This window comes from Catharus ustulatus, chromosome 4 (assembly GCF_009819885.2).
Source record: "Catharus ustulatus isolate bCatUst1 chromosome 4, bCatUst1.pri.v2, whole genome shotgun sequence".
Lineage (NCBI taxonomy): Eukaryota > Metazoa > Chordata > Aves > Passeriformes > Turdidae > Catharus > Catharus ustulatus.
The window spans coordinates 749,800-775,008 of NC_046224.1; the positions used below are offsets into that span (position 1 = coordinate 749,800).

The window sequence follows — 25,209 nt, forward strand, 5'->3', positions numbered from 1 at the left end:
CCCACCTTGGCCCGGACCAGCCGCTTTTTCCAGGAGTGGACAGCGGCCAGGTAGAGCTGGCGCACGGCCTCGCGGCTCAGCTGGAAGTCCAAACCCTCGGGGGTGACCGTGAACTGGAAGGCCACGGCCTGGTGAGCCTCCGCCATCCTGGCGACACGCTGGTGGCACCTGCGGGGGGACACGGGGGTGAGCCTCCGCCATCCTGGCGACACGCTGGTGGCACCTGCGCGGGGACACGGGGGCGATGGGCGCGGCCACCCCCGGCACGGGACATAGGAGGGGGACAGCGGGTGGCCTCCCTCTCTCCCCGGTGTCACCTGGGGGCGGTGCCACCCCTCGGGAGCCCCCCAGTCCGTGTCACCGCGGTGGCACAGCGGTGGCACAGCGGCGTCACGCGGCGCTGGCGCGGTGCCCACTGAGGGAAGGGTCAGCGCTGTCACCGCCGCCAGCGCCGGCCCCAGAGGCGACATCGGGGAGGACACCCCGGGCCCTGCCCGACCCCAGCGCTGTCCCCTGCCCCGTGTCCCCTGCTCCGTGTCCCCAGCACGCGCTGTCCCCTGTCCCGTGTCCCCCGTGTCCCCTGCGGGCGTGTGGGAGGGGCGGCACGGACACAGTCGGGGGGCTCTTGGGGACAACAAAGTCACTGTCACCACGGGGGTGGCACAGCCGGGGGGTCACTGCCACCACGGGGGTGTCCGCTCCAGGGGGTCACTGTCACCACGGGGGTGGCACAGCCGGGGGGCCCTGGGGGGCCACAAAGTCATTGTCACCTACGGGGGTGGCACAGCCATGGGGTCACTGTCACCTACGGGGGTGGCACAGCCGGGGGGTCACTGTCACCTACGGGGGTGGCACAGCCGGGGGGTCACTGTCACCTACGGGGGTGGCACAGCCAGGGGGGTCACTGTCACCACGGGGGTGGCACAGCCAGGGGGTCACTGTCACCTACGGGGGTGGCACAGCCGGGGGGTCACTGTCACCTACGGGGGTGGCTCAGCCGGGGGGTCACTGTCACCTCCGGGGGTGGCACAGCCAGGGGGGTCACTGTCACCACGGGGGTGGCACAGCCAGGGGGTCACTGTCACCTACGGGGGTGGCACAGCCGGGGGGTCACTGTCACCTACGGGGGTGGCACAGCCGGGGGGTCACTGTCACCACGGGGGTGGCACAGTCAGGGGGCCCTGGGGGGCCACAAAGTCACAGTGTCACCACGGGGGTGGCACAGCCAGGGGGGTCACTGTCACCACGGGGGTGGCACAGCCAGGGGGTCACTGTCACCTACGGGGGTGGCACAGCCGGGGAGCTCGGGCTGTCACAAAGTCACAGTGTCACCACGGGGGTCCCTGGAGACCCTCCCCACTCCGGGGGTGTCCCCAAACCCCCCCAGCTCTGGGACCCCCCGGTGTGGGCACAGCCAGGGGGTCGCGGGGGGGGAAGGGGTGACACTGCTGTCCCCAACACGGGGGAGCCACGGGTGGCCTTGGGCTGAGGGTGACGGTCACGGCTGGGCAGGACCCGGTGACACCGGGGTGGCCGTGCCCTGGTGGCACTGATGGCACCGGTGCCACCGGCACATTAACCCACGTCCCCCAGCCCCGCTGTGACACCGCCCGCTGAGTGCCACCACCCCGTGTCACCCCGCACGGCGTGGCACGGGTGGCACTGCCCACCCTGTCCCCGGTCACCGCCCCGGTGTCCCCCCCCGTGTCCCGCCACGCCCAAGGTCACGCGCGGGGCCGGGTCCTGCTCCGGGTGAGGGGACACCGCGAGGGGACACCCGGAGGGGGTTCGGGTACCGGAGGGGTTCGGGTACCGGGGGGTTCGGGTACCGGGAGGGGTTCGGGTACCGGAGGGGTTCGGGTACCGGGGGGGGTTCGGGTACCGGAGGGGTTCGGGTACCGGGGGTGGGGGTTCGGGTACCGGGGGAGGTTCGGGTACTGGGAGGGGTTCGGGTACCGGGGGGGTTCGGGTACCGGGGGTGGGGGTTCGGGTACCGGGAGGGGTTCGGGTACCGGGGGAGGTTCGGGTACTGGGAGGGGTTCGGGTACCGGGGGGGTTCGGGTACCGGGGGTGGGGGTTCGGGTACCGGAGGGGTTCGGGTACCGGGGGGTTCGGGTACCGGGGGGGTTCGGGTACCGGAGGGGGTTCGGGTACCGGGGGGTTCGGGTACCGGGGGTCCCCGCGCGTGTCCCCTCCCCGGGCCCGGTACCTGCGTGGGGGCTCCGCGGGACGGCGGCTCCTGCGGCCGGGGCTGCCCCAGGCGGTAACCGGACACCGGGGCGGGACCGAGCCGAGCCGAGCCGGGTTGAGGCACCGCCCCGCCCTCGGGGGGACAGCGACACCCGGGGGGACACCGACACACCGGGATGGGGACAGTGACACCCGGGATGGGGACAGTGACACCCGGGGGGACCCCGACACACCGGGATGGGGACAGTGACACTCGGGATGGGGACAGTGACACTCGAGGGGACCCCGACACACCGGGATGGGGACAGTGACACACCCGGGAGGGGGACAGCGACAGCCAGGACGGGGACAGTGACACCCGGGATGGGGACTGTAACACCCGGAGGGACCGTGACAAACCGGGATGGGGACAGTGACACACCTGGGACGGGGACAGTGACACCCGGGGGGACCCCGACACACCGGGATGGGGACAGTGACACCTGGGATGGGGACAGTGACACCGGGATGGGGACAGTGACACTCAGGATGGGGACAGTGACACACCGGGACGGGGACAGTGACACCCGGGATGGGGACAGTGACACACCGGGACGGGGACAGTGACACCCGGGATGGGGACAGTGACACCCGGGGGGACCCCGACACACCGGGACGGGGACAGTGACACTCAGGATGGGGACAGTGACACACCGGGACGGGGACAGTGACACCCGGGAGGGGGACAGTGACACCTGTGGGGATCTGGACACACCGGGATGGGGACAGTGACACACCCGGGACGGGGACAGTGACACCGGGATGGGGACAGTGACACCGGGATGGGGACAGTGACACCTGTGGGGATCCGGACAGATCAGGACCGGGACAGTGACACCCGGGACGGGGACAGTGACACTCGGGGGGACCCCGACACACCGGGACGGGGACAGTGACACCCGGGACGGGGACAGTGACACCCAGGGGACACTCAGACCCGGGCAGGACGCGTGTCCCGGGATACAGAGCGCTGTCGCCGGCAACAGTGACATGCCGGGGCAGGACAGGGATGGCCGGGCTTGGGGACACCGACATGTCGGGACAAGGACCGGCCACCCCGGGACACGGAGCCGGACATCCCGGGGGTCCTGTCCCGGGATAAGGATGGATATCCCGGGATAAAGACGGACATCCCGGGATAAGGACGGACATCCCGGGATAAGGATGGATATCCCGGGATAAGGACGGACATCCCGGGATAAGGATGGATATCCCGGGACAGGAACGGGGGGGTGTCATCAACAGCCCGGGCCAAGCAGCGTCATGGAGAGGGGACAGCGGGGACACCGAGGGACAGCGGAGACACCCCGGGGGAAACCCGACATCCTGCGGGGATCCACATCAGGGACAGGGACACAAACCCGGGACAGGGACACAAACCCGGGACAGGGACCCAGGACAGGGACAGGGACAGATCCCGGGACAGGCACATGTACTAGGACTGGGACACATCCCAGGACAGGGACAGGGACTCGCATCAAGGACAGGGACACGAGCCCGTGACAAGGACCCAGGACAGGGACACGAGCCTGGGACAGGGACACATCCCAGGACAGGGACACGAGCCCGGGACAGGAACCCAGGACATGGACAGGGACACTCATCCCGGGACAAGGACACATCCTGGGCACAAGGACAGGGACACAAACCCGGGACAGGGACAGATCCCGGGACAGGGACACACCCTCGGGACAGGGACACAAACCCGGGACAGGGACTCGCATCAAGGACAGGGACACATCCCGGGACAGGGACACAAACCCGGGACAGGGACCTGCATGAAGGCACGGGGACAGGGACCTGCATCAGGGACACAAACCGGGGACAGGGACTCGCATCAAGGACAGGGACACACCCCCGTGACAGGGACACAAACCCGGGACAGGGACACGAGTCCGGGACAGGGACACAAACCCGGGACAGGGACACAAACCCGGGACAGGGACCTGCATGAAGGCACGGGGACAGGGACCTGCATCAGGGACACACCCCCGGGACAGGGACACAAACCCGGGACAGGGACCCAGGACAGGGACAGGGACACACCCCCGGGACAGTGACAGTGGCTCTGCCGGGGGCTCCGCGTGTCCGTGCCCGGGGCGGTGGCAGCTGTCCCTGTCCCTGTCCCTGTCCAGGTCCCTGTCCCCGTGCCCTGCCTGGCACTGGCTGTCACCTGCCCGACCTCTGGCCCCTGTCCCGGTTGTCACCTGCCCGTCACCATGAGCGTCCCCTGGCTGTGCCCTGACCGGTGTCCCGGCTGTCCCCTGGCTGTCCCCCGGCTGTCACCCTCCTGTCCCCCGGCTGTCACCCTCCTGTCCCCTGGCTGTCCCCTGGCTGTCACCCTCCTGTCCCCCGGCTGTCACCCTCCTGTCCCCTGGCTGTCCCCTTGTCCCCACCCCGAAGGGTCATGGGGAGGGGTCCCCAGCACCCCAAAGTCCCCCCACGTGTCCCTTGTCCCCCCCAGCCCCTCCCTCCCTCTGCCCCACGGCGGCTGGAGGGGATTTGGGGAGGGGGATTGGGGAGGGGATTGGGGAGGGGATTTGGGGAGAGGGGAATTGGGGAGGGGGGAATTGGGGAGGGGGAATTTGAGGGGGTGGGATTTGGGGCAGGATTTTTGGGGCAGGATTTTCGGGATGGGGGAATTTGAGGGGGTGGGATTTGGGGCAGGATTTTGGAGTGGGATTTGGGGAGGGGGATTTGGGGAGGAGGGATTTGGGGCAGGATTTTGGGGCAGAGAATTTGAGGGGGCGGGATTTGGTGTGAGGGAATTTGGGGCGGGGATTTGGGGCAGGATTTTGGGGCAGGGGAATTTGAGGGGGTGGGATTTGGGGAGGGGATTTGGGGCAGGATTTTGGGGTGGGGTTATTTGGGGGGGTGGGATTTGGGGTGGGATTTTGGGGCAGGGTTTTGGGGCGGGATTTTGGGGTGGGGAAATTTGAGGGGGTGGGATTTGGGGGGGTGAGGGAATTTGAGGGGGCGGGGTTTGGGGCAGGGGAATTTGAGGGGGTGGGGGAATTTGGGGCGGGGATTTGGGGCGGGATTTGGGGTGGGGTAATTTGAGCGGGTGGGATTTGGAGTAGGATTTGGGGTGGGATTTTGGGGTGGGGATTTGGGGCAGAGAATTTGAGCGGGTGGGACTTGGGAAGGGGGAATTTGAGGGGGTGGGATTTTGGAGTGGGATTTGGTGCAGGATTTTGGGGCAGGATTTTGGGGCGGGGGATTTTGAGGGGGTAGGATTTGGGGTGGGATTTGGGACAGAGAATTTGAGGGGATGGGATTTGGGGCAGGATTTTGGGGAAGGGGAATTTGAGGGGGTGGGTTTTGGGGGTGGGATTTTGAGGCGGGATTTTGTGGCAGAGGAATTTGGGGGGGTGGGATTTGGGACAGGATTTGGGGGTGGGATTTGGGGCGGGATTTGGGGCGGGGATTTTTGGGGCAGAATTTTGGGAGCAGACAACTCAAGCGCCGGCCCCAGCGCGGCTTTATTGGTCTGACTTTTACATTCTGCCGTCGAAATTTGGGGTGGGGGTCCCGCGATCCCCCCCGGCCCCAAAACCGCGGGTGGGGGATGGGGAGGGGGGGGGGGCAATGAGGTACAAACAGGGATCCCCACCCCAAAAAACCCCAAAAAAACCCCCAAAAAAACCGTTACTGGCCAGGGGTGCGGATTTGGGGACCCCCCACCCCAATTCCCACCCTCGGGGGGGGGTCCTGGCCCTGAGGGGGGGTCCCCACCTTTGCTCCGGGTCCGGGGGTGCTGGGGGGGGGTCCCGGCCCCCCCGAACCGTTGTGGGGCCCCCCGGAGTGCTCGGGGCCCCCCCAAACCGTCACCAACCCCCAAAACCGCCCCAACAGCCCCAAGGGATCGGGGGGGTCCGGGGGGTCTCGGGGGGGTTCCGGGGGGGTCCCGGGGGGGTCCGGGGGGTCCGGGGGTCCCGGATTTTTGGGGATCCCCCTCAGGAGCAGCGAGCTTTGTGCTGGAAGTAAGCCTGGAAACGGCTCTGGGCGTAGTCCTGGGAAAGGGAAGGAAAATAAAGGAAAGGAAAAAAAGAAAAGAAAAAGAAAAAGAAAAAAAAGGAAAAAGGAAAAGGAAAAGAAAAAGAAAAAAGAAAAAGGAAAAGAAAAAAGGAAAATAAAAAAGAAAAAGAAAAAAACAAAAGAAAAAGTAAAAAGGAAAAGAAAAAGAAAAAAGAAAAAGAAAAAAAGAAAAACAAAAGAAAAAGAAAAGAAAAAAGGAAAAGAAAAAGAAAAAGAGAAAAGAGAAAAAGAAAAGAGGAAAAGAACAGAGAAAAGAAAAGAGAAAAGAAAAAAGGAAAAGAAAAGAATAAGAGGAAAACAAAAAGAAAAAGAAAAGAAAAAGAAAAGAAAAAGAGGAGAAAATAAAAGAAAAAGAGGAGAAAAGAAAAGCAAAGAATGGGGAAAGAAAAGAATAGAGAAAAGAAAAGAGAAAAGAAAAAAGGAAAAGAAAAGAAAAAGAGGAAAAGAGAAAAGAAAAGAAAAAGAAAAGAAAAAGAAAAGAAAAAGAAAAGAAAAAGAAAAGAAAATAAAAGAAAAAGAAAAGAGGAGAAAAGAAAAGCAAAGAATGGGGAAAGAAAAGAATGGGGAAAGAAAAAACAAAAGAAAAGAGGAGAAAAGAACATAAAATAAAAGAATGGGGAAAGAAAAAAGAAAAGAAAGGAAAAGAAAGGAAAAATAAAAGAAAAAGAAAAGTAAAAAGAAAAAAGAAAAAGAAAAGAAAAAAGAAAAGAGGAGAAAAGAAAAGAAAGAAAAAGAAAAGAAAGTAAAAGAAAACAAAGGGGAAATAGGGAAAGAAAAAAGAAGAAAAGAAAAGAAAAGAAGAAAAGAAAAGAAAAGAAAAAAGAAAAGAAAAGAAAAAAGAAAAGAAAATATAAGAAAAGAAAATATAAGAAAAGAAAAGAGGAAAAAGAAAAAGGGAAAAAGGGAAAAAGAAAAAGGGGAAAAGAAAAGAAAAGAGGAAAGAAAAGAAAAGAAAAGAAAAAGAAAAAGAAAAGAAAAGAAGAAAAAGGAGGGAGAAAAAAAGTAAGGGGAAAAAGTGGGGCATAGAAGGGAATAAAAGGGGAAAAAGAGAAAAAAAAAAAGAGAGAAAAATGGGGGAAGTGGAATAAAGGGAGGGAAAATAAAGGGGAAAAATAAATAAAGGGGGAAATAAAAAAAAAGGGGAAGTGAAAAAAAAAAGGGGAAGCAAAAAAAGGAGGGAAATACAAAAAGGGGAAACGAAAAAAAGGGGAAATAAAAAAAAGGAAAACAAAAAAAAGGAGGGAATTGAATAAAAGGGGGAAATAAAAAGGGGGGAATAAAAAAGGGGAAATGAAAGAGGGAAATGAAAAAAAGGGGAATAAAACGAAAAAAGGGGGCAATAAGAAAAGGGGGGAATTTAAAAAAGGAGAAATAAAAAAAAGGGGAAAATGAAAAAAGGTGGAAATAAAAAAAGGAGGGAAATAAAAAAAAGGGGGAATAAAAAAAGGGGGAAATGAAAAAAAAAAGGAGGGAATGAAAAAAAGGGGAATGAAAAAATGGGAATGAAAAAAGTGGAATGAAAAAGGGAAAACAAAAAAGGAGGGAAATAAAAAAGGGGAAAATGAAAAAAAAAGGGGGGGAATAAAAAAAAAGGGGGAATGAAAAAGGGGAAATAAAAAAAGGGGGAATAAAAAAAGGGGGAAATGAAAAGAAAGGGGAAATAAAAAAAAGGGGGAAATAAAAAAAAATGGGGAAATAAATCAAGGAAGGAAATAAAAAAAGGGGGAGAGAAAAAAGGAAAAAAAGGGGAATAAAGGGGAAAAAAATGGAGGGAAAAGCAGAGAAAAGGGAAATAAAGGGGTTAAAAAGGGAAATAAAGGGGTAAAAAAGGGAAATAAAGGAGTTAAACCCCCAGACTCAGGACAAGGGGACACCCCCAGACCCAAGGGGACCCCCCAGACTCACCAGGTAGCCGAAGGGGATCGTGGAGATCTTGGCCTGCACCACGGACCAGAGCCCCCAGAAAAAGTGAGAGGCCAGGGCAAAGCTGGGGGGGAACGGGGGGTGAGACCCCAAAAACACTCTGAGTACCCCAAAATAACCCCAAAATAACCCTGCACCCCAAAAATGACCCTGAGCACCCCAAAACCTCCTGAGCACCCCGAAAATAACCCCAAAAACAGCCTGAGCACCCCAAAAATAACCCCAAAATAACCCTGAGCACCCCAAAATAACCCCAAAAATAACCCTGCACCCCAAAATCCCCCTGAGCACCCCAAAAATAACCCTGAGCACCCCAATAACACCCTGAGCACCCCAAATCCCTACAACCCCCCCCCTGAGCATCCCAAAAACCGCTGAGCACCCCAAAAACACCCCCGGGACAGGGGGAGGGGCAGGGGGACAGGGGGGGTCCCCAGAGTGAAACAGAGACCCCAAATACTGGAACAGAGACCCCAAATGGGAGCACAGGGACCCCAAAAATGACACAGAAATCCCAAAAGTGACACAGGGACCCCAAAAAATGGCACAGAAACACCAAATGTGATCCCAAATCCCCCTCCCCACCCAGCCCAGGGGTGCCCCAGACCCCCCAAATCCCTCCCAGACCCCTGACCCACCCCCCAAACCCCCCGGACCGGTCGATCTCCCGCAGCATCTGCTCTTCCTCCTCCTCCTCCTCCTGCTCCTGCTGCTCCCGGCGCCGCCCCGAGCGCTCGGCCAGGTAATGCCGGATGAAATGGAGCTGGGGAGAGAGAGGGGAGGGGAGGGGGCTGGGGGCGGGCCGGGACCACCGGGACACACCCGAGGGACACAGGGACAGCCCCGAGACCACCAGGGACATACCGGGACCACCGGGACACACAGGGACACACCCGAGGGACACAGGGACACACAGGGACACATCCCGGGATCCCCTGAGACCCCCAGGGACACCCCCAGGACACCCCTGGGACCCCAAGGACCCCAAGGACACCCCAGGGACCCTCCAGGACCCTCCAGGACCCCCCCAGGGACCCCCAGAGACATCCTGGGGATCCCTTGAGACCCCCAGGGACCCCCAGGAACACCCCCAGGACCCCAAGGACACTCAAGAACCCTCAGGAACACCCCCAGGACCCACCCAGGGACCCCCAGGGACACCCCCAGGATCTCAAGGACCCACCCAGGGACCCCCCAGGAATCCCCCAGGGACCCCAAGGACACCCCTGGGACCCTCAGGGACACCCTCAGGACACTCCCAGGACCCCAAGGACACACAGAGACCACTGGGACAGCCCCGGGACACCCAGGACCACCCTCAGGACACCCCAGGGACAACCTGGGACCTTCCAGGACCCCCAAAACCCCTCGGGACATCCCAGGGACCCTCCAGGACCCCCCCAGGGACACCCCCAGGACCCCAAGGCCACCCAGGGACCCCCCAGAAATCCCCCAGGAACCCCCTAAGGCCACCCAAGGAACCCCCTGGCTCCCCAGGACACCCCTGGGACATCCCCTGGATCCCTAGGACACCCAGGAATCCCCCCGGGACACCCTCGGGACCCCCAGGACCCACCCAGGGACCCCTCCGGGACACCAAGGACACTCAAGGACCCCCCCAGGGACATCCCCCAGGACCCCAAGGACCCACCCAGGGATCCCTGAGACCCCCAGGGCCACCCAGGCACCTCCAGGGACACCCTTGGGACCCCCAGGAATCCCCCAGGGACATCCTGGGGATCCCCTGAGACCCCCAGGGACACCCTCAGGACATCCCCGGGACCCCAAGGACCACCAAGGACACCCCCAGGATCCCAAGGACACCCCAGGGATCCCCTGAGACCCCCAGGGACCCCCCCCAGGGACCCCCAGGGACCCCCAGACCCTCTCCCCCCGGACCTGCTGCTGGCGGCTGGGGTAGTGCTCGGGCCGAGCCTGGAAGAAGGGCCAGGAGTCGTGGCTGTAGCTGTAAACCCACTCACAGAAGTGATTGCCCAGGTCAAAGCCCCTGCAACCGGGACACGGTCAGCAGGGACCCAAACACACCGGGAGGGACCCTAAAAACACCAGGAAAGGGAGCCCAAATCCCACTGGGAGAGACTCCAAAATCACTGGGAGAGGGACCCCAAACAGAGAGAGAGAGACCCCAACATCACCAGAGAGGGGAACCCCAAATCCCACTGGGACAGGGACCCCAAAACCACTGGGAGAGGGACCCCAAATCCCAATGGGAGAGACCCCAAACCCCACTGGAGAGGGACCCCAAACACGCTGGAGAGGGGACAGGGGGACCCCAAACCCCTCAGGGACTCCCCCCAAAACCCTCCAGGATCCCCCCAAAACCCTCCAGGGACCTCCCAAACCCCACAGGGACCCCCCAAATCCCCCCAGAGACCCCCCAAACCCCTCTAGGATCCCCACAAACCCCCCCAGGAACTCCCGAAAATTCCCCAGAGACCCCCGAAAGCCCCCCAGGGACCCTCTAGGGACCCCCCAAAAACCCCCAGAGACCCCCCCAAAATTCCCCCCCAAGCCCCCCCCCCACCTGTAGTTGTAGCTGCTGTACTCGAAGTCGATGAGCATGAGCTGGTCCGAGGAGCCCTCGCGCCCGGCCAGCAGCAGGATGTTCCCTGCGGGGATTTTGGGGATTTTGGGGGATTTTGGGGATTTTGGGGGGGTCTGGGGGACCCCAGGGGACAGGGCCACCCCCCCGCGGGTGACACTCACCCTCCTGCACGTCGTTGTGGCAGAAAACCACCGGGGAGGGGGTGGACTCCAGCAGGACCCTGAGGGACACGGAGGGGTCAGGGGGGGACAGGGGTGGGGACGGGGACAGCACGGGGACACAGGGACACAGCACAGGGACAGCCCAGGGACAGAGCAGGGACAGGGGTGGGGACAGGGACAGCATGGGGACAGCATGGGGACAAAGGGACACAGGGACAGCACAGGGACAGAGGGACAACTCAGGGACAGGGGACAGCACGGAGACAGGGACACAGGGACAGCACAGGGACACAACAGGGACAGGGACAGCACAGGACAGAGCAGGGACACAGCACGGGGACAAAGGGACAGTACAAGGGACAGAGGGACAGCACAGGGACACAGCACAGGGGACAGGGGGGACACAGCAGGGACAGGGACAGCCCAGGGACACAGGGACAGCACAAGGGACAAAGGGACAGCACAGAGTGACAGCACAGGGACACAGCACAGGGACAAAGGGACAACCCAGGGACAGGGGGAGACAGCATGGGGACACAGGGACACAACAGGGACAGGGGACAGCACAGGGGACTGGGAGACATGGGGACAGGGGACAGGGGGACAACCCAGGGGACACACCAGGGACAGAGGGACAGGCCAGGAACACAGGGACAACCCAGGGGACACACCGGGGACACCCAAGGACAAGGGGACAGGGGGAATCCCGGGATATGGTGACACGGGGGACACCAGGGACACAGGGGACAGGGGGACACTCCATAAGCCGCAGGAATGGTGCCCTGGGGACCCCCCGAGGCCGGGAGGGGACAGCAGGGGACAGTGCCAGGTGCCAGGTGCCATCACCTGAGGCTCCTCATCTCCTGCTCCAGGTTGTAACCCCGGAGCTGCTCCAGCTGCGCCAGCTGTGCCTGGTCCGGGAACGTCAGCTGGGAGATCTGCTCCAGGTACCTGGGGACAGGGAGGGGACAGTGTGGGGACACAAGGACAGTGTGGGGATCTGCTCCAGGGACCTGGGGACATGGGGACAGTGAGGGGACACAGGGACAGCTGGGAGATCTGCTCCAGGTACCTGGGGACACGGGGAGAGTGAGGGGACACAGGGACAGCTGGGAGATCTGCTCCAGGTACCTGGGGACAGGGAGGGGACAGTGAGGGGACAGCATGGGGACATGGGGACAGTTTGGAGATCTGCTCCAGGTATCTGGGGACACGGGGACAGTGAGAGGACAGCATGGGGACACGGGGACAGTGAGGGGACAGGGAGGGGACAGTGTGGGGACAGTGAGGGGGACACGGGGACAGCTCTGAGATCTGTTCCAGGGACATGGGGACAGTGGGGACAGTGAGGGGACAGTGTGGGGACACGGGGACAGCTCTGAGATCTGCTCCAGGGACACGGGGACACAGGGACAGTGGGGACAGTGCGGGGACAGCCCCCCGAAGCCCCCCGGCCACCCCAGGGTCACCCCGTGACCCCTCTGTGCCACGGGACGCGCTGGAAGCGGCCAGGAAAGCCCCGGGGTTCTGGGCTGCTGGCATTTGGGGTCCCCACTCCCCATCCCCGGCTCCCATAGGATTTGGGGTCCCCACTCCCTGTCCCCATTAGGATTTGGGGTGCCCATCACCACTCCCACCGGGATTTGAGGTGCCCATTCCTCACTCCCATTAGGATTTGGGGTGCTCCCCATCACCCCACCGGGATTTGGGGTGCCCCTCCCCACTCCATGATCCCATTAGGATTTGGGGTGTCCCTCCCTGTCCCCATTAGGATTTGGGGCGCCCCCCATCACCCCATGGTCCCACTCGGATTTGGGGCGCCCCTCCCCACTCCCACTGGGTTTTGGGGCGCCCCTCACCCCTCCATGATCCCACCGGGATTTGGGGTGTCCCTCCTCATCCCCATTGGGATTTGGGGTCACCACTCCCCATTCCCTGTCCCCATTAGGATTTGGGGTGCCCGTCCCCGTTTCCTGGTCCCACTGGGATTTAGGGTGTCCCTTCCCATCCCCATTAGGATTTGGGGTGCCCCTCACCCCTCCCTGCTCCCATGAAGATTTCGGGTGTCCCCCACCACTCCCACCGGGTTTTGGGGCGCCCCTCACCCCTCCATGGTCCCATTAGGATTTGGGGTGCCCCCCACCTCTCCCATTAGGATTTGGGGCACCCCTCACCCCTCCTTGTCCCCATTAGGATTTGGGGCACCCCTCCATGTCCCCACTCGGTTTTGGGGTGTCCCCCACCACTCCCACCGGGTTTTGGGGCGCCCCTCATCCCTCCATGGTCCCATTAGGATTTGGGGTGCCCCCCACCACCCCATGGTCCCATTAGGATTTGGGGCACCCCCCACCACTCCCACTCAGATTTAGGGCTCCCCTCACCCCTCCTTGTCCCCATTAGTATTTGGGGTGCCCCTCCCCATCCCCACCGGGTTTTGGGGCGCCCCTCACCCCTCCATGATCCCATTAGGATTTGGGGTGCCCCTCCCCATCCCCACTCAGTTTTGGGGCGCCCCTCACCGCTCCATGGTCCCAAGAAGATTTGGGGTGCCCTTCCCTGTCCCCACTGGGTTTTGGGGCGCTCCCCACCACTCCCTGCTCCCACTGGGATTTGAGGTGCTCCTCCCCATCCCCATTAGGATTTGGGGTGCCCATTCCTCACTCCCACCGGGTTTTGGGGTGCCCCTCTCCAGTCCATGATCCCATTAGTATTAGGGGCACCCCTCCCTGTCCCAAATCGGTTTTGGGGCGCCCCTCACCCCTCCATGGTCCCGAAGAGCCACTTGGGCTCCTTGTTGAAGGGCATGGCCATGCCGTGGAACCGCGACATCTTGGCGGCGATCTCGGCGGAGACGCGCGGCTCCCGCAGCTCCTCGGTGCGCAGCCGGCGGCTCTGGGGGGGGGCACGGCGAGTTTTGGGGTGTCCCAGGTCTGGGGGGGGTCAGGGGGACCCCGATCCTACCGGGATGTACTGCTCCAGGCGGCCCTGAGGGAACACCCCGAAGAGACGCGGCCCCAAGGAGCGCTCGGCGAGGATGGCGAACATGACGCTCTCCAGAACCAGAGAGTCCACGCCCTGGAGAGGGGTGGAAAAATGGGGAGCATAAGTGGGGGTGAGTGGGGGGTAAAAAAATGGGGGGGTAAAAAAATGGGGGGGTAAAAAAATGGGGGTGCAAAAAAATGGGGGGGTAAAAAAAATGGGGGGTAAAAAATATGGGGGGTAAAAAATATGGGGGTGTAAAAAAATGGGGGGTAAAAAAATGGGAACCCCAAAAAATGGGAACCCCAAAAAATGGGGGTGTAAAAAAATGGGGGGGTAAAAAAAATGGGGGGGTAAAAAATATGGGGGTGTAAAAAAATGGGGGTGTAAAAAAATGGGAACCCCAAAAAATGGGAACCCCAAAAAATGGGGGTGTAAAAAAATGGGGGGGTAAAAAAAATGGGGGTGTAAAAAATGGGGGTGTAAAAAAGTGGGGGTGCAAAAAAATGGGGGTGTAAAAAATGGGGGTGCAAAAAAAATGGGGGTGAATGGGGGGTGTAAAAAAAAAGGGGGTGTAAAAAAAATGGGGGTGTAAAAAAAATGGGAACCCCAAACAGGGGGGTAAATGGGGCACACCAAAAATGGGGGTGCAAAAAAAATGGGGAGCCCCAAATGGGGGGTGAATGGGGTGTAAAAAATTGGGGGTGTAAAAAAAATGGGGATGCCAAAAAAATGGGGGTGCAAAACAATGGGGGTCCAAAAACGGGGGGTAAATGGGGACACCGAAAAGTGAGGATGCAAAAAAATGGGGACCCCAAATGGGGGGTGAATGAGGGTGTAAAAAATCGGGGGTGTAAAAAAAATGGGGGTGTAAAATAATGGGAACCCCAAAAAATGGGGCGGTAAATGGGGGAACAAAAAATGGGGGTGCAAAAAAATGGGGAGCCCCAAATGGGGGGTGAATGGGGGTGCAAAAAAATGGGGGTGCCAAAAATAATGGGGGTGTAAAAAAAATGGGAGTGCAAAAAAATGGGGGTGCAAAAAAATGGGGGTGTAAAAAAACGGGGGTGTAAAAAAATGGGGGTGTAAAAAAAATGGGGAGCCCCAAATGGGGGGTGAATGGGGGTGTAAAAAAATGGGGGTGTAAAAAAAATGGGGGGGTAAAAAAAATGGGGGTGTAAAAAAATGGGGGTGCAAAAAAATGGGAATCCCAAAAAAACGGGTGGTAAATGGGGGAACAAAAAATGGGGGTGCAAAAAAATGGGAACCCCAAACAGGGGGGTAAATGGGGCACACCGAAAATGGGGGTGCAAAAAAATGGGAACCCCAAATGGGGGGTAAACGGGACTGTAAAAAAATGGGGGTGTAAAAAAATGGGGGTATAAAAAAAATGGGGTGCAAAAAAAATGGGGGTGTAAAAATGGGAACCCAAAAATGGGAATCCCAAACAGGGGAGTAAATGGGGACACTGAAAAATGGGGGTGCCAAAAAACAATGGGAATCCCAAACAGGGGGTTGAATGGGTGTGCCCAAAAAAATGGGGGTGTAAAAAAAATGGGGGTGTAAAAAAATGGGAACCCCAAAAAATGGGGCGGTAAATGGGGGAACAAAAAATGGGGGTGCAAAAAAATGGGGATCCCAAACAGAGGGGTGAATGGGGGTAGCGAAAAATGGGGATGCCAAAAAATGGGGGTGCCAAAAAAAATGGGGGTTAAAAAAATGGGGGTGTAAAAAAATGGGGGTGTAAAAAATGGGGGTGCAAAAAAATGGGAACCCCAAAAAATGGGGGTGTAAATGGGGGAACAAAAAATGGGGGTGCAAAAAAATGGGAACCCCAAAAAATGGGGCAGTAAATGGGGGAACAAAAAATGGGGGTGCAAAAAAATGGGGAGCCCCAAATGGGGGGTGAATGGGGTGTAAAAAAATGGGGGTGTAAAAAAATGGGGGTGCCAAACGGGGGGGGGAAAATGGGGGACACCGAAAATGGGGGTGCCAAAAAATGGGGCCATATAAACAGGAACTCAAAACAGGAACCCAAAAACGGGAACCCAAAATGGGGGCACTGAAAAATGGGAGTGCGAAAATGGGAACCCAAAAACGGCACCCCAAAATGGGAACCTGAAACGGGGAGGTAAATGGGGGCACAAAATAATGGGGGTGCAAAAACGGGGGTGTAAACGGGACCATAAAAATGGGAGTCCAAAACGGGTCACCAAAAAGGGGATCACAAAACGGGAACACAAATAGGGACCCCAAAATGGGGCCACAAAAAGGGACCCCAAAAACGGGAACCACACATGGGGACCCCCAAAATGGGGCCACAAAAACGGGACACCAAATTGGGACCATGAAAACGGGAACCCAAGATGGAACCCCGACAGAAGCACCCCAAAAATGGCACCCCCAAACCGGGACCCCATATCGGGACCCCAAAAACGGGACCCCCAAAACCGTGATCCCCAAACCAGGATCCCAAACCCAGCACCCCCCACCCCAATGGGAGGGCACCCGAAAATCCCCGATCCCAGGGAGGTTCCCTTGGGGTTCCCATGGGGTTTGGGGTTCTGTGGGGTTTCCTTGGGGTTCTCATGGGGTTTGGGATTTCAGGGGGTTCCCTTGGGGTTCCCATGGTGTTTGGGGTTCTGTGGGGTTTCCTTGGGGTTCTCATGGGGTTTGGGGTCTCAGGGGGCTCCCTTAGTATTCCCATGGGGTTTGCGGTTCCCTTGGGGTCCCTGTGGGGTTTGGGGTTCCCTTGGGGTCCCCTTGGGGTTCCCATGGGCTCTGGGGTCTTGGAGGGTTCCCTTGGGGTTCCCGTGGTGATTGGGGTCGCAGGGGGTTCCCTTGGGGTTTGGGGTTCCCCTGGGTCTCCCATGGGGTTTAGGGCTTCCCATGGGGTTACCGTGGGGTTCCCTGGGTGTTTGGGGTTCCCTTGGGTTTCCCGTGGGGCTCCCGTGGTGTTTGGGGTTCCCACAGGGTTGCCATGGGGTTCCCTTGGGATTTGGGGTTCCCATGGGGCTCCCGGGGTGTTTGGGGTTCCCTTGGGGTTCCCGTGGGGTTTGGGGTTCCCACAGGGTTCCCTTGGGGTTCCCTTGGGGTTTGGGGTTCCCAGGGGGTTCCCTTGGGGTTTGGGGTACTGTAGGGGTTCCCTTGAGTTTCCCGTGGGGTTTGGGGTTCCCAAAGGGTTCCCTTAGGATTTGGGGTTCCCATGGGGGTCCCGTGGGATTTGGGGTTCCCGTGGGGTTCCTTTGGGGTTCCCGTGGGGTTCCCTGGGTGTTTGGGGTTCCCTTGGAGTTCCTTGGGTGTTTGGGGTTCCCGTGGTGTTCCCATGGTGTGTGGGGCTCCCCTGGGGTTCCTTTGGGGTTCCTTTGCGGTTTGGGGTTCCCACAGGGTTCCCTTGGGCTTTGGGGTGCTGTGGGGGTTCCCTTGGGGTCCCCATGGGGTTTGAGGTTCCCATGGGGATCCTATGGGGTTCCCAGGGGGTTCCCTTGGGGTTTGGGGTACTGTAGGGGTTCCCTTGAGTTTCCCATGGGGTTTGGGGTTCCCACACGGTTCCCTTAGGATTTGGGGTTCCCATGGGGCTCCCGTGGTGTCTGGGGCTCCCCTGGGGTTCCCTTGGGGCTCCTGTGGTGTTTGGGGTTCCCCTGGGGTTCCCTTGGGGTTCCCTGGGTGTTTGGGGTTCCCCTGGGGTTCCCTTGGGGTTCCCTGGGTGTTGGGGGTTCCCATGGGGCTCCTGTGGTGTTTGGGGCTCCTATGGGGTTCCCATGGGGTTTGGGGTTCCCTTGGCGTTCCTGTGGGGCTCCCATTGTGTTTGGGGTTCCTGTGGGGTTCCTTTGGGGTTCCCATGGGGTTCCCTGGGTGTTTGGGGTACTGTAGGGGTTCCCTTGGGGTTCGCTGGTTGTTTGGGGTTCCCTTGGGGCTCCTTGGGTGTTGGTTCCCGTGGGGTTCCTATGGGGTTCCCTTGGGGTTTGGGGTTCCCTTGGGGTTCCTGTGGGGCTCCCATTGTGTTTGGGGTTCCCTTGGGTTTCCCGTGGTGTCCCCGTGGTTTTTGGTGTTCCCGTGGTGTCTGGGGCCCCCCGGTGTCCCCACGGTGTCCCCGCTGTCCCCTCACCTGCAGGATGGCCCCGTAGACGCGCAGCAGCACCTGCCGGGGCTCGTCCGCCACGCTGGGGATGTGCTCGGGCAGCGCGCACTTGTACAGCAGGTTACTGAGCCCCCCGCTGGGATTGGGGACATTGGGGACATTGGGGACATTGGGGACATGGGGACACAGAGCCCGCACTTGTACAGCAGGTTACTGAGCCCCCCGCTGGGATTGGGGACATTGGGGACATGGGGACATTGGGGACACCCAGGGGACACAGAGCCCGCACTTGTACAGCAGGTTACTGAGCCCCCCGCTGTGACATTGGGGACATGGGGACATTGGGACATTGGGGACATTGGGGACACCCAGGGGACACAGAGCCCGCACTTGTACAGCAGGTTACTGAGCCCCCCGCTGGGATTGGGGACATTGGGGACACAGAGCCCGCACTTGTACAGCAGGTTACTGAGCCCCCCGCTGTGACATTGGGGACATGGGGACATGGGGACACCCAGGGGACACAGAGCCCGCACTTGTACAGCAGGTTACTGAGCCCCCCGCTGGGGTTGGGGACATTGGGGACATTGGGGACATGGGGACATTGGGGACACCCAGGGGACACAGAGCCCGCACTTGTACAGCAGGTTACTGAGCCCCCCGCTGGGATTGGGGACATTGGGGACATGGGGACATTGGGGACATTGGGGACACAGAGCCCGCACTTGTACAGCAGGTTACTGAGCCCCACTCTGTGACATTGGGGACATTGGGGACACTGGGGACATTGGGGACACCCAGGGGACACAGAGCCCGCACTTGTACAGCAGGTTACTGAGCCCCCCGCTGGGACATGGGGACATGGGGACATTGGGGACATCCAGGGGACACAGAGCCCGCACTTGTACAGCAGGTTACTGAGCCCCCCGCTGTGACATTGGGGACATTGGGACACCCAGGGGACACAGAGCCCGCACTTGTACAGCGGGTTACTGAGCCCCCCGCTGGGATTGGGGACACTGGGGACATGGGGACATTGGGGACATGGGGACACCCAGGGGACACAGAGCCCGCACTTGTACAGCAGGTTACTGAGCCCCCCGCTGGGATTGGGGACACTGGGGACATGGGGACATTGGGGACATGGGGACACCCAGGGGACACAGAGCCCGCACTTGTACAGCAGGTTACTGAGCCCCCCGCTGTGACATGGGGACATTGGGGACATTGGGGACATTGGGACATGGGGACACCCAGGGGACACAGAGCCCGCACTTGTACAGCAGGTTACTGAGCCCCCCGCTGGGATTGGGGACACTGGGGACACCAGACCGGGAGGGACAACAGGGGACAATGACGCTGGTCCAGGGGGCGACTGGGAGGGGACACTGAGGGCAGCTGGGGACACTGGGGGACGGGACACTGGGAGAGGGACAAGGGTCAGAAAGGGCAGCTGGGACAGGGACATTGGGGACACTGGGGACACTGGGGACACTGGGGACACTGGGAGGGGCACTGGGGACACTGGGAGGGGCACTGGGGACACTGGGAGGAGGACAGGGACACCAGTCCGGGACGCAACTGGGGACACTGGGAGAGGGACAAGGGTCAGGAAGGGCAGCTGGGACAGGGACACTGGGGACACTGGGGACACTGGGAGGGGCACTGGGGACACTGGGAGGAGGACAGGGACACCCCTCTGGGGAGCAACTGGGGATACTGGGAGAGGGACAAGGGTCAGGAAAGGCAGCTAGGACAGGGACACTGGGGACACTGGGGACACTGGGGACACTGGGAGGGGCGCTGGGCTACTGGGCTGGGGGACAACTGGGGACACTGGGAGGGGGACAGGGACACCGGTCTGGGGAGCAACTGGGGACACTGGGAGGGGGACAGGAGCCTGGTTCCGGGGGCCAACTGGGGACACTGGGAGGGGGACAGGGACACCAGTCCAGGACCCAACTGGGGACACTGGGAGAGGGACAGGGAGCCTGGTTCCGGGGGGCAACTGGGGACGCTGGGAGGGGCACTGGGCTACTGGTCTGCGGGGCAACTGGGGACACCGGGAGAGGGACAAGGGTCAGAAAGGGCAGCTGGGACAGGGACACTGGGGACACTGGGGACACTGGGGACACTGGGAGGGGCACTGGGGACACTGGGAGGAGGACAGGGACACCAGTCCAGGACGCAACTGGGGGCACTGGGAGAGGGACAAGGGTCATGAAGGGCAGCTGGGACAGGGACACTGGGGACACTGGGAGGGGCACTGGGCTACTGGGCTGGGGGACAACTGGGGATACTGGGAGAGGGACAGGGACACCAGTCCGGGACGCAACTGGGGACACTGGGAGAGGGACAGGGACACCAGTCCGGGACCAACTGGGGACACTGGGAGAGGGACAAGGGTCAGGAAGGGCAGCTGGGACAGGGACACTGGGGACACTGGGGACACTGGGGACACTGGGAGGGGCATGGGGACACTGGGAGGAGGACAGGGACACCAGTCCGGGACGCAACTGGGGACACTGGGAGGGGGACAGGAGCCTGGTTCCGGAGGGCAACTGGGGACACTGGGAGGGACACTGGGCTACTGGTCACGGGGGCAACTGGGGACAGCGGAACACCGCTCCGGGGGACAACCGGGGCCACTGGGAGGGACACTGGGGGGTGACAGTGACACCGGTCCGGGGGGCGACCGGGGCCACTGGGAGGGACACTGGGGGGGTGACAGTGACACCGGTCCGGGGGGCGACCGGAGCCACTGGGAGGGTGACACGGACGGGGCCGAGCCCCAGGACGAGACCACCGCGGAGAGGGCGGGGGGGGCGCCGCCTCTCGGCGGTTCCGCTTTTTACCTGATCGGCCAGATGCCGAACTCCTCCGGGCTGATGAGCTTCCAGGAGCCGGCCAGGAACTCCCGGCACCAGGCGTAGGCCTGCAGGCGGGTGGCGGCGGGGACATCGCCGTCCTCGCTGCCACCGCCCCGGCCCCCCGCCGCCGCCGCCATGGTCGCCCCCGCCCCGTCCCGCTCGGCCGGGGCGGGACCCACACAGTGTCTAACCAATAACAGCGCGTCTTGCTGATTGACAGTTTAATAGACCAATAGAGAGAGGGATCGGGGAGGCGGTGCGAGCGCGGCAGCCAATGAGCGCACTCGGCGGGATGCGGCGGAACGTGGAGGTGAAGGCGCGGCTGAGGGCGCGGGAGGAAGCGCTCGGGGCGGCCCTCAGGCTGCAGGGACTGCCCCAGGTGTGCCCTGAGGCGGGGCAGGGCCCGGGTGAGGGGCAGCGGCTGCCCCAGGTGTGCCCCGGGGCGGGGCAGGTGCTGCTCCAGACCGACACGTTCTTCCGAGTGCCGCGGGGGCGGCTCAAGCTGCGCAGGACGCAGGTGAGGAGTGGCCGGAGGGGCTGGGCTTGGACCTGGCCCTGCTCTCACCTGTCCCTGTCCTCACCTGTGCTCACCTGGCCCTGTGTCCCTGTGCTCACCTGGCCCTGTGTCCCCGTGTCCCTGTGCTCACCTGTCCCTGTTCTTACCTGTCCCTGTGCTCACCTGGCCCTGTGTCCCTGTGCTCACCTGGCCCTGTGTCCCCGTGTCCCTGTGCTCACCTGTCCCTGTTCTTACCTGTCCCTGTGCTCACCTGGCCCTGTGTCCCTGTGCTCACCTGTCCCTGTGTCCCCGTGTCCCTGTGCTCACCTGTCCCTGTGTCCCCGTGTCCCTGTGCTCACCTGTGCTCACCTTTCCCTGCTCTCACCTGTCCCTGTCCCTACCTGGCCCTGTGTCCCCATATCCTTGTGGTCACCTGGCCCCGTGCTCACCTGTGCTTACCTGTCCCTGTCCCTACCTGGCCCTGTGTCCCTGTGCTCACCTGTCCCTGTGTCCCTGTGTCCCTGTGTCCCTGTGTCCCTGTGTCCCTGTGCTCACCTGTCCCTGTGTCCCTGTGTCCCTGTGTCCCTGTGTCCCTGTGTCCCTGTGTCCCTGTGCTCACCTGTCCCTGTGTCCCTGTGTCCCCGTGTCCCTGTGCTCACCTGTGCTCACCTGTCCCTGCTCTCACCTGTCCCTGTCCCTACTTGGCCCTGTGTCCCCGTGCTCACCTGTCCCTGCTCTCACCTGACCCTGTGTCCCCGTGCTCACCTGTCCCTGCTCTCACCTGTCCCCATGTCCCCGTGTCCCTGTCCTCACCTGTGCTCCCCTGTCCCTGTTCTTACCTGTCCCTGTGTCCCCATACTCACCTGTCCCTGCTCTCACCTGTCCCCATGTCCCTGTGCTCACCTGTGCTCACCTGTCCATGCTTTCACCTGGCCCTGTCCCTACCTGTCCCCGTGTCCCTGTGCTCACCTGTCCCTGTGTCCCCCTGCTCACCTGTGCTCACCTGTCCCTGTTCCTACCTGGCCCTGTGTCCCTGTGCTCACCTGTCCCTGTGTCCCTGTGTCCCTGTGTCCCCCTGCTCACCTGTCCCTGTGTCCCTGTGCTCACCTGTCCCTGCTCTCACCTGTCCCTGTTCTTACCTGTCCCTGTCCTCACCTGTGCTCACCTGTCCTTACTCTCACCTGTCCCCTTGTCCCTGTCCTCACCTGTGTTCACCTGTTCCTGTTCCTACATGTCCCTGTGTCCCTGTGCTCACCTGTCCCTCTTACCTGTCCCTGTGTCCCTGTCCTCACCTGTGCTTACCTGTCCCCGTGTCCCCATGTCCCTGTGCTCACCTGTCCCTGCTCTCACCTGTCCCCATGTCTTTGTCCTCACCTGTGCTCCCCTGTCCCCATGCTCACCTGTCCCTGTGTCCCCGTGTCCCTGTGCTCACCTGTCCCTGTGTCCCCATGTCTCCATGCTCACCTGTCCCTGTGTCCTTGTCCCCCCCTGTCCCCAGGACGGCCGGGGGGAGCTGATTTTCTACGAGCGCCCCGACAGCGCCGGCCCCAAACTCTCGAGTTTCAGCATCACCCCCACGGCCGACCCCGAGGGGCTGCAGGTGAGCGGGGGGCAGGGCTGGGGGTGGCACTGTCACCCCTGTGTCACCCCTGTGCCACCCCTGTGCCACTCCTGTCACCCCTGTGCCAGCCCTGTGACTCCTTGTGCCACCCCTGTCACCCTTGTGCCACCCCTGTCACCCCTGTGTCACCCCCTGTCCCATCCCTGTCACCCCCTGTGCCACCCCTGTCACCCCTGTGTCACCCCCTGTCCCACCCCTGTCACCCCTGTGCCACCCCTGTCACCCCTGTGTCACCCCCTGTCCCATCCCTGTCACCCCCTGTGCCACCCCTGTCACCCCTGTGCCACCCCTGTGCCACCCCTGTCACCCTTGTGTCACCCCTGTCACCCTCTGTGCCACCCCTGTCACCCCTGTGTCACACCCTGTGCCACCCCTGTCACCCCTGTCACCCCTGTGTCACACCCTGTGCCACCCCTGTCACCCCCTGTGCCACCCCTGTCACCCCTGTCACCTCTGTGTCACCTCCTGTGCCACCCCTGTCACCCCCTGCCACCCCTGTGCCACCCCTGTCCCCCTTGTGTCACCCCTGTCACCCTTGTGCCACCCCTGTCACCCCTGTCACCTCTGTGTCACCTCCTGTGCCACCCCTGTCACCCCCTGTGTCACCCCCTGTGCCACCCCTGTGCCACCCCTGTCACCCCTGTGTCACCCTGTCCCCAGGCAGTGCTGTCCCAGTCCCTGGGCACTCTGGGGTCCCTGTGTCACCCCTGTGTCACTCTGTGTCACCCTGTCCCCAGGCAGTGCTGTCCCAGTCCCTGGGCACTCTGGGGTCCCTGTCACACCCCTGTCACTCCCTGTGTCACCCTGTGTCACCCCCTGTCACCCTGTCCCCAGGCAGTGCTGTCCCAGTCCCTGGGTGTGCTGGGCTCTCTGGGGTCCCTGTCACCCCTGTGTCACCCTGTGTCACCCTGTGTCACCCTGTGTCACCCTGTCCCCAGGCAGTGCTGTCCCAGTCCCTGGGCGTGCTGGGCACCGTGCACAAGGAGCGCCTCCTGTTCCTGCTGGGCCAGACCCGGCTGCACCTGGACCGGGTGCAGGGCCTTGGGGACTTCCTGGAGCTGGAGGTGAGGGGACAGGGCAGGGGACACTGCCGGGGTGGGGTGGTGGCACCCCTGTGACCCCCGGTGTCCCCAGGTGGTGCTGAGGCCGGAGCAGAGCGTGCAGGACGGGCAGCGCGTGGCGCAGGAGCTGCTGCGGCACTTTGGGATCCAGGAGCAGGATCTGATCTGTGGGGCCTACCTGGACCTGCTGCTGGCACAGGGACAGCGGGGGGACAGCGGGGACACCGCCCGGGGACAGCAGGGGGACAGCGGGGACACCGCCCAGGGACAGCAGGGGGACAGCGGGGACACTGCACAGGGACAGCAGGGGGACAGCGGGGACACTGCCCAGGGACAGCCCTGAGATGGGCAGGGACAGCAGGGGGACAGCGGGGACACTGCCCAGGGACAGCAGGGGGACAGCGGGGACACCGCACAGGGACAGCCCTGAGATGGGCAGGGACAGCAGGGGGACAGCAGGGACACTGCACAGGGACAGCAGGGGGACAGCGGGGACACCGCCCAGGGGCAGCAGGGGGACAGCGGGGACACCGCACAGGGACAGCGGGGGGACAGCGGGGACACCGCCCAGGGACAGCAGGGGGACAGCGGGGACACTGCACGGGGACAGCAGGGGGACAGTGGGGACACTGCCCGGGGACAGCAGGGGGACAGCGGGGACACTGCCCGGGGACAGCAGGGGGACAGCGGGGACACTGCACAGGGACAGCCCTGAGATGGGCAGGGACAGCAGGGGGACAGCGGGGACACCGCCCAGAGACAGCCCTGAGGTGGGCAGGGACAGCAGGGCTGAGGGTGTGGCAGGGATGGGCTGTGCCCGCCCTATAAACACCCTGTGTCCCCATAGACACCTGTGCCCACCCTATAAATACATCATGCCTTGTTCTGCCCCATGAACATTCTGTGTCCCCATAGACACCCTGTGCCCACCCCATGGACACCCTGTGCCCTGTCCCACCCCATAAACTCCCTGAATCTTGTACCACCCTATAAACACAATGTGCTCACCCCATAAACACTGTGTGTCCCCAATAAACTCTGTGCCCACCCTATAAACACATTGTGCCCTGTCCCACCCCATAAACAGCCTGTGCCCGCCCTATAAAGAGCCTGTGTCCCCACAAACACCCTGTCCCACCCCATAGACACCCTCTGCCCACCCTATAAACACATCATGCCTTGTT

The 25,209-nt window shown here is 61.2% G+C and overlaps 3 protein-coding genes across 4 annotated transcripts in view; 1 reads left to right on the forward strand and 2 right to left on the reverse strand.

Annotated features, from left to right (window-relative positions):
• The window catches only part of CPT1B (carnitine palmitoyltransferase 1B), a 31,183-nt gene extending 25,102 nt beyond the window's left edge, over positions 1–6,081 (reverse strand). The window contains exons 1-2 of one of the 2 annotated variants that reach the window (XM_033059185.1): positions 5,965–6,081; positions 6–168 (exon numbers count right to left, since the gene is read on the reverse strand). In XM_033059185.1, coding sequence (XP_032915076.1) covers positions 6–146 — 141 coding nt within the window. In that variant the 5' untranslated portion in view covers positions 147–168; positions 5,965–6,081. Of the gene's footprint in view, positions 1–5; positions 169–2,209; positions 2,298–5,964 lie in introns of those variants that run through there. The other variant, XM_033059186.1, reaches the window with a different exon arrangement.
• Positions 6,082–6,134: 53 nt separating this feature from the next.
• Positions 6,135–20,987, reverse strand: CHKB (choline kinase beta). Its single transcript, XM_033058209.1, has 11 exons — positions 20,833–20,987; positions 18,005–18,113; positions 13,879–13,992; positions 13,676–13,809; positions 11,764–11,868; positions 10,918–10,976; positions 10,736–10,820; positions 10,090–10,198; positions 8,847–8,953; positions 8,173–8,254; positions 6,135–6,242 (listed from the first exon to the last, which is right to left on the reverse strand). The coding sequence occupies exons 1-11, from the start codon at positions 20,982–20,984 to the stop codon at positions 6,186–6,188; spliced, it is 1,113 nt and encodes a 370-aa protein (XP_032914100.1). The 5' UTR covers positions 20,985–20,987; the 3' UTR covers positions 6,135–6,185.
• A 150-nt stretch (positions 20,988–21,137) lies between these two features.
• Positions 21,138–24,921, forward strand: LOC116995147. The gene is made up of 5 exons (XM_033057534.1): positions 21,138–21,364; positions 22,842–22,943; positions 23,903–24,028; positions 24,099–24,277; positions 24,873–24,921. The coding sequence occupies exons 1-5, from the start codon at positions 21,140–21,142 to the stop codon at positions 24,919–24,921; spliced, it is 681 nt and encodes a 226-aa protein (XP_032913425.1). The 5' UTR covers positions 21,138–21,139.
• The last annotated feature ends 288 nt before the right edge of the window (positions 24,922–25,209 follow it).

Excerpts from the sequence above, each read along its gene's own strand:
- CHKB (XM_033058209.1), bottom strand. The coding sequence starts at position 20,984 with ATGGCGGCGGCGGCGGGGGGCCGGGGCGGTGGCAGCGAGGACGGCGAT. Across the intron at positions 13,993-18,004 it reads TCTACGGGGCCATCCTGCAG|GGCGTGGACTCTCTGGTTCT; the intron begins GTGAGGGGACAG and ends ACCCCTCTCCAG. Across the intron at positions 10,977-11,763 it reads CAGGAGATGAGGAGCCTCAG|GGTCCTGCTGGAGTCCACCC; the intron begins GTGATGGCACCT and ends CGTGTCCCTCAG.
- LOC116995147 (XM_033057534.1), top strand. The coding sequence starts at position 21,140 with ATGCGGCGGAACGTGGAGGTGAAGGCGCGGCTGAGGGCGCGGGAGGAA. Across the intron at positions 21,365-22,841 it reads TCAAGCTGCGCAGGACGCAG|GACGGCCGGGGGGAGCTGAT; the intron begins GTGAGGAGTGGC and ends CCCTGTCCCCAG. Across the intron at positions 24,029-24,098 it reads GGGACTTCCTGGAGCTGGAG|GTGGTGCTGAGGCCGGAGCA; the intron begins GTGAGGGGACAG and ends CGGTGTCCCCAG.